The following is a 15,261-nucleotide window of genomic DNA, read 5'->3' as shown; positions in this document are numbered from 1 at the left end:
AGCCATAAATGCGACGTTTTACACAAAACACCACCACATAAGCTTGGTTAATTGTCTGCAACAATTTGAGCCATTTCTGCCGATAAGAGGAGGATAAATGAGGTGTAAAATGCGGCAATTTGTCAGCCCCGCCCACTGATATTTATAACTCATTTCTGGTAGTGATGTATTCTTTATGGTAAAAAATCTGGAGAAAACAGTTGATATATTTGACGCAAATCAAAACGTCATTCTTTTTGGCGCATTTTACACCACCATTCTGGTGCAACATGCTTAGTAAATATCCCCCAGTGTGTTCGCCATTGCTGGGAGTGAGTGCTTCTGTTCCGTTTCTGACAGTAAATTGTAAATCACCATCATCTTCATCACATCATTCACAAATCCTCTTCAGTCCTAGGAGACTTCCAAGTGTTGTAAATGACTTTTCAGGGAAACTGAGGCACTTTGGACCACATTAATCCGACAGCCGCTTCAACAGAATTTTGGGAAATTCGCTCATCTGTAACTTCATATTTTTATACAGGATAATAAGGCAGATGCAGTTAGTGTCAGTGGCATCCTGACGTATAAAGCTGGCAGGTGGTACAACCTAAAGCCAGTGGTTGGAGAAGTATATGATCAAGGTTAGTATCACAACATACTCTGCACTTCTAATAGTTTAATTCACATTCTAGACGCTGTATATTTATAATGCTCTACATTACTTACCAGACCGATATGTAAAAAATTGTCCTTTTGCCTATCAAGAATTTGGGCCAAATGCAGCTGAAGTGTTTTCTGTTAAGATTTTTATGTAGATAATGTCACCTACAGGTGCAGGGACTTCATATTATGCTGTGGCTGTTGTCAGGAAGAATTCCAATATCACCATAAATAGTCTGGAAGGCACCAAGTCTTGTCACACTGGTTATGAGAAGACTTCAGGATGGAACGTGCCAATTGGGTATCTCCTTGATAGTGGACGCATGTCTGCTGTGGGCTGTGACATACCAAAAGGTAAGAATAAAAATATAATTTTGGATCAAATCATCCAGTTGATGAAGTTCCTTAACCCCTTAGTGACCAAGCCTGTTTGGGCCTTTATGACCAAGCGTTTTACTTCCTTTTTTCATCGTCACGTTCCAAGAGCTATAACTTTTTTAATTTTCCATCTATATAGCTTTATGAGGGCTTTTTTTTGTGGGACAAGTTGTAGTTTTTAATGGCTCCATTTTGGGGTACACATAACTTTCTGATTAACTTTTAACTCTTTCTGGGAGGGAGATGGGAAAAAAACAATACTGCCACTGAGTATTTACGTTATAAATTTTACATCGTTCATTTTTCGGTATAAATTACATAATATCTTTATTCTCTGGGTCAGTACGATTACAGTGATACCAAATAAATATAGTATTTTTGTACGTTTTACTACTTTTTTTCAATAAAACCCCTTTTTATAAAAGAAAAAAATGAACTGCCGCTTCCCAAGACCCATAACTTTTTTATTAATTTTTTCTATGGAGTTGAGGTGAGGGCTTGATTTTTGCAGGACGACTTGTATTTTTAATTGGTATATAATTTTCGAGTTAGGGTACTTTCACACTAGCGTTTTTCTTTTCCGGTGCTGAGTTCCGTCCTAGGGGCTCAAATCCGGAAAAGAACTGATCAGTTTTATCCCCATGCATTCTGAATGGAGAGTCCGTCCTTCAGGATGCATCAGGATGTCTTCAGTTCAGTCTTTTTGACTGATCAGGCTTTTCAGAAAAACGTAGCATGCAGTATTTTTACCTCCGGCCAAAAAGCCTGAACACTTTGACTGAACGCCGGATCAGGCTTTTTTCCCATTGACTTGCATTAACGCCGGATCTGGCACTGTGTGTTCAGTCAAAACGGATCCGGCTTTTGCATGTTAAACCCGAAAAATGTGAAAAAAAAGTTAAAGTCCATAAATGGCGGATCCGTTTTTTCCAATGCATTTTTTCATTGTGATCAAAATCCTGATCAGGATTCAAATGTAATCCGTTTTCACACGTTTTTCCGGATCCGGCGGGCAGTTCCGGTGTCGGAATTAAACGCCGGATTAAAACAACGCTAGTGTGAAAGTAGCCTAACTGGTGCTTGTTATTAAGTTTTTTCGGTGGCAACTAAGAATAAATTAGCAATTCTGTCTTTTTTTTTCACTGTAAGGGATAATTTATGTTTTTTTTTTACCACTTAATAGTCCCACAAGGGGACTATAACAGACAGTATTTTGATTGCTTTTAAAATGCAGTGCATTATCCCTATAGTGCATTGCATTTTAATGGCAATGCTATTCTAACATTGACCAGCAGGCTGCGCCAGGCTGCGCAGCATTCTGGAAATTACTACAGCCGGGACCAGGGACTACAACAGATGCCAGGTAGCCTTCAAACACATTGGCACCCCGTGATCGCATTTGCAGGGTGCCGATGGGAGACAGAGGGAGTCCGCTCCCTCTGTCAGCACTTTACATGCGGCAGGCGCCATTTTGTAAAGTGCTAAACAGCCCAGATCGGCAGTCCTGCCGGTCCGGGTTGTTAGAGCAGGGCCGCGGCTCTCATGTGAGAGCCGGGCACGCGCTCCCCGCTGCACAGGGGACCCTAAGGCCCCTTAGTGACTGACGTAAAAACACCTATGGGTGGTCACTAAGGAGTTAAACCCATCAGAGGAAATTATTCTGAGGGCACCCTCTATGTATATACAGATTATATAAAAGTATATAAAAATTTATGTTTGTCAGTGTGATATCCCCTTTTTCTAAGCAGGCATTTGCTGGTCGTTCACTTAAGAGACAGTAGAAACATACTAAAGACAGTTTATCTCAAAAGCAATCGTAATTGCGAGGAAAGCATAATTATTGTTACATGTGTCTACAAATGTACCTACACATGTACGTGTAAACTGACCCTTAGAAACTCCTTGCATCATAACTTCCTTATCATACTGTACATAAAAGTACATTACATTTCCAGTATTCCAATATTACACTACAACATTTCCCAAAAAATTTTTTGTTGTCAAAGTATTAGGTTCAGTGTCAGAAAGTAGCCCCCCGCATTAATGTGTGATCATGAAACTTCTGATTCATACCGTGTGATATTTCTGTTTATAGGAGTAAGTCAGTTCTTTTCCAAAAGTTGTGTACCTGGAGCTGAAAACTTAAACGCCTCTCTCTGTGATCTGTGCAAAGGAAACGTCAGTAGTGTAAATCAGTGTGGGAAGGATATGTACCAGGACTATAATGAAGCCTTTAGGTATGTACAGACTGATATTTTGTGTACAGACCAAAAGTTTGGACACAACTTCTCATTCAAAGAGTTTTCTTTATTTTCATGACTATGAAAATTGTAGATTCACACTGAAGGAATTATATACATAACAAACAAGTGTGAAACAACTGAAAATATGTCATATTCTAGGTTCTTCAAAGTAGCCACCTTTTGCTTTGATTACTGCTTTGCATTCTCTTGATGAGCTTCAAGAGGTAGTCCCCTGAAATGGTTTTCACTTCACAGGTGTGCCCTGTCAGGTTTAATAAGTGGGATTTATTGCCTTATAAATGGGGTTGGGACCATCAGTTGCGTTGAGGAGAAGTCAGGTGGATACACAGCTGATAGTCCTACTGAATAGACTGTTAGAATTTGTATTATGGCAAGAAAAAAGCAGCTAAGTAAAGAAAAACGAGTGGCCATCATTACTTTAAGAAATGAAGGTCAGTCAGCCAAAAAATTGGGAAAACTTTGAAAGTAAGGGCTATTTGACCATGAAGGAGAGTGATGGGGTGCTGCGCCAGATGACCTGGCCTCCACAGTCACCGAACCTGAACCCAATCGAGATGGTTTGGGGTGAGCTGGACCGCAGAGTGAAGGCAAAAGGGCCAACAAGTGCTAAGCATCTCTGGGAACTCCTTCAAGACTGTTGGAAGACCATTTCAGGGGACTACCTCTTGAAGCTCATCAAGAGAATGCCAAGAGTGTGCAAAGCAGTAATCAAAGCAAAAGGTGACTACTTTGAAGAACCTAGAATATGACATATTTTCAGTTGTTTCACACTTGTTTGTTATGTATATAATTCCACATGTGTTAATTCATAGTTTTGATGCCTTCATAGTCATGAAAATAAAGAAAACTCTTTGAATGAGAAGGTGTGTCCAAACTTTTGGTCTGTACTGTATATTGAAGCAAAGCCATATCATTGGGTCACTTAAAGGTCTGGTTTAAAAGTAAGCATACTGCCATGTAGAGCAGGTGCCCGAGACATAACCATACCTTTTTTTTGTGAAAAACCAGTCCTCTAAGGCTACATGCACACAAACGTTGTTTATTTCCGTGTCTGTTCCGTTTTTTTGCAGATAGGATGCAGACCCATTCATTTCAATGGGTCAGCAAAAAATGCGGACAGCAAACTGTGTGCTGTCCGCATCAGTATGTCCGTTCCGTAGCCCCTGAAAAAATTGAACATGTCCTATTCTTGTCCGTTTTAGGCATTGTTACAATGGATCCGCCAAAAAAACGTATGGCATATGGATGTCATCTGGTTTTTTTGCGGACCGCAAAACACATACGGTCGTGTGCATGTAGCCTTATTCATAGAAATATTTCTTTTTACTTTTATGCAAATAAGGTTTTAGGAGCACTATAGGCGGTGCTGCTCTGTATGCTGCACCATTCCTCCGCCAGTAACACCACCCAGTGCCTCCACTTATTTTGACTAACAGTCCCTGAGATTTCAGATACAGAGGAAGGCAGGTGCACCTAACAGAATGGCCCTGCCCATGTTGCACAAAAAGCCTTATGTGCATAAAATAAAAAGAAGCATTTCTCAGGATGAGAGGGATGGATTTACACAAGAAAGGAATGGTTATATTACGGGGCAACTACCTTACATAGTAATATTTGAAACTGAGCTGACACTCCCTTTACTACAGCTTAAATTGTGTCCCTGTTCTATGATGAGCACACAGATGCAATGGGCCATGCCGAAAATCAGTTGACCAGGACAAAGTAAACAATGAAAGTTCCTATTGAATGGCAGCAAGCACATATCTAGAACAACACGAAGAAGACATACAGAAAGTATATTTGAACACTGTATGCCATTTCATTACATTCAAAAACATCTATTTTTTTTATACGCCTTTACGTTCTGTGAGAACTGGTTGGAAATGTCCTCAACCTCCTGATGTTACTGATATGATAAAATAAATTGTTCTAATGAGCTCTATGTTAGTTCTGTGGGTTATATCTACAAAATGGGTAATCTCTTTTCATATGTACAGCGTTATGGAATGAATGGCGCTTTAATAATAAATAATAATAATAATCATTCGCTTTTCCAGGTGTCTTGTGGATGAAGGGGATGTGGCTTTTGTAAAGCACAGCACAGTCCTGGACAATTCAGATGGTATGTCTATTTTAAAACTGGTGTAAAATGGTGGCAGGTATGGTGGGTGGTCAACCAGAGTCCAAGGAGCAGCTGAAGGAAGCTAGATACTCTACTAGGAGACTCTGAGGCTTACTGGGCAGAATTATTTATTAAATCGTTAATGGGGAGTTAGCAGGTATCACTTCGAAGAAGGGAGGGAGGGTGATTAAACTAATCTCTAAAGGTAACAGCCCCTATGTATCATTAATAAATTAAAACATAACTTTTAATACAGATTTCTAAGATAAATAGACAAACAAAATAATGCCCTATTATTATTATTATTATTATTATTTATTATTATTAAAGCTATTCCACAGCGCTGTACATATGATAAGAGGTATACATAAATAATAAAGACAATTGCACTAATCATAAACAAGACGAGTTACAAACTGGTACAGAAGGAGAGAGCGCCCTGCCCATGAGGCTTACAATCTACATGGTATGGGAGAAGGACACAGTAGGTGTGGGTGAAGTTGGTCATGGCGGTCTGGAGGCAGCAGGGTCACTGGTTGTAGGCTTGTCTGAAGAGGTGGGTTTTCAGGTTTATTTTGAAGGATTCCACTGTAGGTGAGAGTCTGATATGTTGGGATAGCGAGTTCGAGAGTGTGGGGGATGCCCTAATAACATTTCCCTACATGCATGTTTCACAGAACTGCTCCTCAGGGGAAAATAACAGTGAACAAACATCAATATATACAGCAAATGGGGAACTAGAAAGTAGTTTAAATACCGCATTAAAGGGCCAGTGACGAAGACACTAACATGAATTTAGGAAAATGTTATTAGGACAAACTAGGGCTATCTATTGAAGGGACAGGTTCCCGATGGGGTCATCCTTGTCAGGGCGGGTGCTCTAATTAGGTCTTTAGGGCTATTATAGCACCCCCTGTAGGGCATCACAGGGACAGAACAGTTTCCTTATTTCAGCCTATATTCTAAGGTACCCATACTGGATGTCCGGTTACATTAAGAAAAGGGACTGGACCTGTATCTGGAATATCGACCTTAATTGTCTGGAGGCGGTAGGACAATTAGGGTATCCTTATCTGGTACCTAAGAGGTGCCGCAGCACCTGTGAACAATTGTATACTTGATTCTATATCGTTATTATCAATAAGGGAATTTTTTTTTGTTTGTTTTAATATCTCTTTATCTTAGAAATCTGTATTAAAAGTTAGGTTTTAATTTATTCATGATACATAGGGGCTGTTACCTATAGAGATTAGTTCGATATACCCTGGTGACATTATTGTGCTCACTGTAATCAGTGAGATTGGAATTAGGAAGGGTGATTAATCTGGGATGCATGGTGAAAGGTAAAATGGCTGGTTAAGGGTCCATTCACACGTCCGCAGAATGGGTCCGCATTCGTTCCGCAAAATGCAGAACGGGTTCGGACCCATTAATTCTCTATGGGGCAGGAATGGATGCGGACAGCAGCTACGGAAAAAAATAGACCATGTCCTATTCTTGTCTGCAATTGCGGACAAGAATAGGCATTTCTATTAGGGTGCCGGCAGGGTGTATTGCGGATATGCAATACTCTACGGATGTGTGAATGGACCCTAACTCATTATCCTTCGGGAGGCTGTCTACACCATAAGGTTACATTCACACAACAGTGAAACATTTATGTGCAACTGTCTTTTTTTAACTGCCGTCACACATCCGTTTTAACAATGGCAGTCTATGGTGATATTCACAGAGCATTGTTTTTTTGTTTTTTTTTGCAACCAGTGAATAACTGATGTAAAAAAATAGAACATGTTCTATTTTGCCATATTTCACAGACCAACAGCCCCCATACAATTTAAGGGGACCGTTTTTAACGTTCGTTTCTTAGAACGGCATCTGCATCCATGTGTTCATCCATTTACTGGCCGTTTGTCAATTTTTAATGGCTGTTTAGCATTTCAGTATCCCACCCCCGGCAGTATCCCACCACCTCAGTACACCCCCACAGTACCTCTAGTATCTACTATGGCCCCTCTGCAGTGACCCCAGTGTCTATAATGCCCCCCATAGTAGCCCAAGTATAAGGCCCCCAGAGTGCCCCCTGTATATAAAACACCCCCAAATAGGGTTCCCCTAGTACAAAAAGGCCCCCAATAGTGCCCCCAGTATAAATAAAGTTCCCACTCCATAGCGGCACCAATTTTGCTAAGTATGAAAAAAAAAAATAATCACCTCATCCATTTGAACGTGCTGACACTCGTTCTTTACTGGAGGGAACTGGAAGGACCTGTAGACCCAATAGCCCCAAAGACTTTGGTTCTAAAAACGGCTGTGTAACGGCCATTACTAAAACGGCCGGCACACAGCCACTTTTCACGTCATGTGAATGTGAATGTAACTTAACGTGTGGAATGTGACTTAGCTCTTTGTGTGAATGTTCAGATTAATGGCTCTTTTAGACAAGTAGATAGTCCTTACGATTCGAACGCTAATGTTCCATGTTGGACAGTAGTCGTGTAGTGTAAATGTATGTAGCGATTGAATGACTGTACTGAAAACACTTAGATTTATTTGTTTTCATTAACAATTTTTCAATCTATCGTTTGTCGTTACTGCATTGTGATAATGTAAAGGAACATAAGGTACATCGTGTGCTCTTTTGAGGATGTGAATGATGTAAAACAGGCGTGTTTTATGGAAATCATTGATGTCTAAACACAGTGAATGATTCTCGATTAAGTGAGTAAACGATCACATGCGAACACATTTGTACTGGACAATCTTTGCATGACAATGCTGGTCTGTCATTGTTTAAATCGCTAAATGCAACTGTCGTTAGTCACCTGAATGGTTATCCATTTGTCTTAGTCCCCCATAACCCTGCAAACTGACATAGTTTTCCGTGCTCATTTATAAGCACTAGTATTGATCGAGCACCATAGTGCTCAGGAGCTCGGGGGCTCGGGCCGAACACATCGGGACCGAGCACCCGAGATTAATGGAAGTCAATGGGAGAACCCGAGCATTAAACCAGGTACCCCCTGCTCTGAAGAGGGGAGGGTGCCTGGTCCATAGGAAAATGTCAGAAATTAATGGAAACAGCATGGGGAGGATGTCTGGATGCATCTTGGACTGCCAGGTCACTGCTGGGAACGATGTTGTCCGATTATTACGCCACTTTTACAGACTGACAATACGCACAAAACCGAAGATGAAACAAATTTTAGAGGAAACATTCTTTACTATATATTTATTTGTATATAAAGTGCAAGTTCAGCCCAAAATTTTGTTGATTTTCAGAACTGGGGCTATGATTAAGAGGGATGGCCGGTGGCATCCGTATTGCGCCACTAGAGTTGAAATTCGTGGACCAGCGCAAGACGAACCACAGTGAAAGCATTTACCAAGAATGTTTTCATTAATCAACAACGAAAGTCGGAGGTTCTAAGACGATCCGACGGCGCTATTCCCATGACCTGCCGATCAGCTTCCGGGAAACCAAAGTCTTTGGGTTCCGGGGGGAGTATGGTTGCAAAGTTGAAACTTAAACTAATTGACGGAAGGGCACCACCAGGAGTGGAGCCTGCGGCTTAATTTGACTCAACCCGGCCCAGACACGGAAAGGATTGACAGATTGATAGCTCTTTCTCGATTCTGTGGGTGGTGGTGCATGGCCGTTCTGAGTTGGTGGAGCGATTTGTCTGGTTAATTCCGATAACCAACAAGACTCCTCCGTGCTAATTAGTTACGTGACCCCCCGGCGGTGAGGATTGTGTTGACCAGACTCTTATGGGAGAGTGCCTGCTGCTTAGCTGACCATCGAAAAAATTATGGTTGAGGGCCTGCAAGTGAGCAGACCATCGTAAACATTATGGGCGAGGGCCTGCTGCCACTTTGTTGACTCTAGATAACTTCTGCCTGATCGCACGTCCCCGTGAAGTCGATGATCCATTTGGATGTCTGCCCTATCAACTTTCGATGTTCTTTTATGTGCCTAACATGGTGACCATGGGTAACGGGGAATCAGTGTTCAATTCCGGAGAGGGAGCCTCAGAAACGGCTACCACATCCAAGGAAGGCAAGCGGGGGAGAGCAAATTACCCACTCCCGACTGTCAGAAGAGGACACCGTCTATTGAAAAATAACATTTTCTGTCACAGAAATTTTTTTGGAGCACACACGTTACACAGCAGATGTAGGCCTGGTCAGGTCACTGTCAGAAGAGGACACAGTCTATTGAAGAATTTAATTTTATGTCGCAGAAAAATTTTAGAAGCGCGCACGTTACACAGCAGATGTGGGCCTGGTCAGATCACTGTCAGAAGCGGACACCGTCTACGGGGATGGGCACACTTTAAACAGGAGATCTAGCGCGGATCATTTAACTTTCCGCAGCGGACACCGTCTACGGAAAAAGTGCACTGGATGTCACTGATATTTTAGGGATGCGCACACTTTAAACAGGAGATGTGGAGCGGATAATTTAACTGTCCGCAGGGGACACCGTCTACGGAAAAAGTGCACTGGCAGTGACTGATATTTTAGGGATGCGCACACTTTAAAAAGGAGATGTGGCACGGATAATTTAACTGTCCGCAGGGGACACAGTCTCCGGAAAAAGTGCATTGGATGTCACTGATATTTTAGGGATGCGCACAATTTACACAGGAGATGTGGCGCAAATAATTTAACTGTCCGCAGCGGCCTATTACACGCTATTTTGTACAGGATGCGCTAAAAATATATATTGCTGCTGTCACACACAATAGTCCTTAAAAGGACTTTTGGGTCTCTGAAAAGTTTTTGTATAAAAATCTTCCTATTACACTTCTACACTGTCTGTCCCTTCCTATGCACACCTCTCCCTAACACTGAGCAACTTAGCGCAGGTTGCGCTACAAACCTATATTGCTGCTGTCACACACAATAGTCCTTACAAGGACTTTTGGGTCTCTGAAACATTTTTGTACAAAAATAATATTCAACTACACTCCCTACTCTCTCTGTCCCTTCCTATGCTCAGCTCTTCCTGACTTCGAATGAGCCGAACACGCGTCATCGGGTACTATATAGCACCCGATGACTTATACCGGCAAGCCAATCACTGTAATGACAGTAACCAACATGGCTACTGACATTACAGTGAGGGCAGTACTTACCTGCACGTTTATTGGCTGCTTAGCAGCCGCGAAACGTGCGGAAAGGAGACTCGAGCATTGTGCTCGAGCACATGAGGTACTCGGCCGAGTACCGCCATGTGCCGATCATAACGATGCTCGAGCTGAACTGGTATTCGGCCAAGCATGCTCGCTCAACACTAATAAGCACGAGTGACTAGATAAAGTATAATATTTTCATTTATGAAGAAAACATCTAATTTGTAGCATTGCATACATACAAATGAATCCTATTTTATTCACCTAATTTAGGAAAAAATTCTGATTCTTGGGCAAAGGATATCCTGTCCTCAGATTATCAGCTGCTGTGCCGGGATGGGACCCATGCAGAGGTCACTGAATGGAAAAGGTGCAACCTGGCCCGGGTACCGGCTAATGCTGTGGTAGTCAGATCTGACATGGATGGATCGCTTATTTACAAGATGCTACATGAAGGACGGGTAGGTCTGGATAGTCAAGAACAGATACTGTAATCTTGGTTTTATCAAGATGAGTAGTGGGGGAAGGTATAAGACAACCACTTTGACAATATTTCTGGTTCAAAAAAGTAATCCTGAACAGATTTTCTTTACCAGCAATTACACTATAATTCATGACAAGAAAACAGATGCTGACAAGATGGAGAATCTATGTATTATCTTTAACATAGCCAAGACGGATCCGTCATGACCTCCAATGCAAGTCAATGGGGACGGATCCGTCTTGCTCTGCATCCCAGGACGGAAAGCAAACCGCAGCATGCTGTGATTTTCTCTCTGGTATGAGAACGGAACGTAATGCATTTTGGAGCATTCCGTTCTGTTCAGTTACATTTTGTCCCAATTGACAATGAATGGGGACAAAACAGAAGCGTTTTTTTCTGGTATTGAGACCCTATGACTCAATAACGGATCTCAATAACGGTAAATATTAATGCTAGTGTGAAAGTACTCTAAGGCTCTGTACACACCTGTATTGAGGCCATAACGCTCTGCTGGATCAGTTGTATGTGACTTATAATGGACTCCGTTGGGTTCCATCCAGGTGTCCGTTGTGTTGATGGGAAAAATACTGCTGCATGCACTTTTAGAAATGTACATATTCATTGGTTATTCTTATAATATAACTGCTAATACAGGGAGTGCAGAATTATTAGGCAAGTTGTATTTTTGAGGATTAATTTTATTATTGAACAACAACCATGTTCTCAATGAACCCAAAAAACTCATTAATATCAAAGCTGAATATTTTTGGAAGTAGTTTTTAGTTTGTTTTTAGTTTTAGCTATTTTAGGGGGATATATGTGTGTGCAGGTGACTATTACTGTGCATAATTATTAGGCAACTTAACAAAAAACTAATATATACCCATTTCAATTATTTATTTTTACCAGTGAAACCAATATAACATCTCAACATTCACAAATATACATTTCTGACATTCAAAAACAAAACAAAAACAAATCAGTGACCAATATAGCCACCTTTCTTTGCAAGGACACTCAAAAGCCTGCCATCCATGGATTCTGTCAGTGTTTTGATCTGTTCACCATCAACATTGCGTGCAGCAGCAACCACAGCCTCCCAGACACTGTTCAGAGAGGTGTACTGGTTTCCCTCCTTGTAAATCTCACATTTGATGATGGACCACAGGTTCTCAATGGGGTTCAGATCAGGTGAACAAGGAGGCCATGTCATTAGATTTTCTTCTTTTATACCCTTTCTTGCCAGCCACGCTGTGGAGTACTTGGACGCGTGTGATGGAGCATTGTCCTGCATGAAAATCATGTTTTTCTTGAAGGATGCAGACTTCTTCCTGTACCACTGCTTGAAGAAGGTGTCTTCCAGAAACTGGCAGTAGGACTGGGAGTTGAGCTTGACTCTATCCTCAACCCGAAAAGGCCCCACAAGCTCATCTTTGATGATACCAGCCCAAACCAGTACTCCACCTCCACCTTGCTGGCGTCTGAGTCGGACTGGAGCTCTCTGCCCTTTACCAATCCAGCCACGGGCCCATCCATCTGGCACATCAAGACTCACTCTCATTTCATCAGTCCATAAAACCTTAGAAAAATCAGTCTTGAGATATTTCTTGGCCCAGTCTTGACGTTTCAGCTTGTGTGTCTTGTTCAGTGGTGGTCGTCTTTCAGCCTTTCTTACCTTGGCCATGTCTCTGAGTATTGCACACCTTGTGCTTTTGGGCACTCCAGTGATGTTGCAGCTCTGAAATATGGCCAAACTGGTGGCAAGTGGCATCTTGGCAGCTGCACGCTTGACTTTTCTCAGTTCATGGGCAGTTATTTTGCGCCTTGGTTTTTCCACACGCTTCTTGCGACCCTGTTGACTATTTTGAATGAAACGCTTGATTGTTCGATGATCACGCTTCAGAAGCTTTGCAATTAAGAGTGCTGCATCCCTCTGCAAGATATCTCACTATTTTTGACTTTTCTGAGCCTGTCAAGTCCTTCTTTTGACCCATTTTGCCAAAGGAAAGGAAGTTGCCTAATAATTATGCACACCTAATATAGGGTGTTGATGTCATTAGACCACACCCCTTCTCATTACAGAGATGCACATCACCTAATATGCTTAATTGGTAGTAGGCTTTCGAGCCTATACAGCTTGGAGTAAGACAACATGCATAAAGAAGATGATGTGGTCAAAATACTAATTTGCCTAATAATTCTGCACGCAGTGTATATTGTGTGGGACATTCAGTGGATTATGATGACTTACATTAGATCTGATGCCCAGATGAACTGAAATCTAATTTACTAATGTTACTGTACCCTATGTTGGACATTAGGCGGATAAATGTTTAAAATGTCAAACCAGTGACAAGTGGACTCATTAGGCTGTATTATACCAAGCTGTCAATCACTAGAGGTGCTTCCTGTATCAGCTCTCCATAAATGTAGCAGACGTAATAGCTGTGTGCCTTTATTAGTACAAGAAGTGATATTCCAGTCATCTTTGTCATCAGACAGGATGGGTCAGACATAAAAAATAATGCAGGTATGTGGTCGAAGGCTAGCAGAAATTTAAGAAGGAACGTATTAGAACAGGTGTCTTATGCCAGTCTTGATAGCAAGCCACGCTGGGGTATAGTGTGCCAGAATTATGATTCTGAGGTAATGATTTTGGCGCTCCAGAAAACAAAATCTACTCCAGCAAGAGAGCTGGTATAGATAACTGGTTTAAGGTGTGCCAGTTTCCTGTGGCACACTCTGTTAAATGAGTCAGGCTGTGGAGGCCCACCTCCTCCTGCCTATGCCCTGGCTACTTTTTGTAAACTTTTAGGTGCCAAATGGCAGTTGCACTACAAGTTTTGACTTTTGTATGCCAGAAAACTGTAGTACAAGGTACAATCCCCCTTTAGTGTTTTAAGCAATGTGTAAGTAGGCTTCAAAGAGATTAATACAGCTTATATCTCTATCTCGGGATCTACTGCTCCTGTTAAATGTGTAGATTGTGCACTGCAATCGTCTTAGTAATGCAGTAGGGCAGCAGTGACACCTCTACAGTGGCCAAAGTAGCTCCACTGTTGTGATATCTCCGTAAACAAAATGCTTATTATTATATAATGTATATTATGTACCAAAGGTGCAGGGAGGAATTTTAGATAATTTCTAAGAACTGAAGTGAGCTTCAATACAATGTTTGAATGGCCTCCACCATGGATTTCTCATTACCTCGATGTATAAAGCTGCTATAGTTGGGGGAACTCTAATTGGCCGATCATTTGCCCTACCGGTATTACATGCTCGCCATTGAAATAAATAGCTGTCTGAGATGGGATTGCCAGACTAAGAGCATCCGTATACAGCAGTTCTAATTTGGCTAATGGAGAAAGGTCCCAAGCAGGGATCTCCACCCCCACATCTATATGTCTTCATGAAACAATCCCAGGTATTTACAAAGCTGCAAATAGAGAATAGATGTCAGACTACAAGTAAAAGCCCAGTGTAGCCAGCGACCTCATGAGAATTAATATATGCACACTAAAGCATCTTTAAATGGCAAGCTAGATCAATAGAAATTTAGCCAAAAACACAAAGTACACAACGAACGAATATCTGCAAGTTATTAGAGATGGACCTTTGTTCTACAAAGGTTACTGGATGGTGCATTTCTGCTTCTACATCATTGCATTTCTAGCGGGATTGTATTGATCTCAGACTGACCTACAAAGGATTTTTCATAGATTTCACATTCAATGTCATGTGAAAACTCATTGTATGCACACAATGAGGCACGCAAACTAAGATATCACCTTCCTGAATGCTGTAATATAATATGCAGTTACTTCTATGTTTTATATAGCAAACACAAAACTCCAGCTTCAAGATGTTTGACTCTGCTGCTTACGAAGGCAACAACTTACTGTTCAGAGACGCTACAACAGAGCTCAGGCTGATCTCTAACCAGACTTATCAGTCCTGGCTCGGAGATGAGTTTCTTCAAGCAATGACAGGAATAGACTGTGACCGTGACAGTAAGGACAATTTCATTCATAATTCATAATGGTCCAGAATCTGCAACCTCATTGATGCATATTTTTATGGCTTGTATTCAAGGACTCATATTAATTTTATATAATTACATACACTGTGGTATTGGGCACTTTTATGGGTGCAAGTGTGACTGGCAAGTGTGTATGTTTGCATGTGCCCCTGTGTGAGTATCTGTGCATGGATGCATGCAAGAATGTGCCTATG

General features: G+C 41.5%; 1 protein-coding gene across 1 annotated transcript in view; it reads left to right on the top strand.

The window, feature by feature from the left end:
• Nucleotides 1-15,261, top strand: part of LOC120997939 (melanotransferrin-like) — a 182,920-nt gene that overhangs the window by 101,387 nt on the left and 66,272 nt on the right. The window contains exons 3-8 of the mRNA XM_040428311.1: nt 524-623; nt 814-996; nt 3,116-3,257; nt 5,342-5,406; nt 10,818-11,005; nt 14,867-15,038. Coding sequence (XP_040284245.1) covers nt 524-623; nt 814-996; nt 3,116-3,257; nt 5,342-5,406; nt 10,818-11,005; nt 14,867-15,038 — 850 coding nt within the window. The remainder of the gene's footprint in view (nt 1-523; nt 624-813; nt 997-3,115; nt 3,258-5,341; nt 5,407-10,817; nt 11,006-14,866; nt 15,039-15,261) is intronic.

Source organism: Bufo bufo, chromosome 4 (genome assembly GCF_905171765.1).
Source record: "Bufo bufo chromosome 4, aBufBuf1.1, whole genome shotgun sequence".
Taxonomy (NCBI): domain Eukaryota; kingdom Metazoa; phylum Chordata; class Amphibia; order Anura; family Bufonidae; genus Bufo; species Bufo bufo.
Note: the sequence above shows the minus strand (reverse complement) of the source record. Positions and strands in the feature narration are given on the sequence as shown.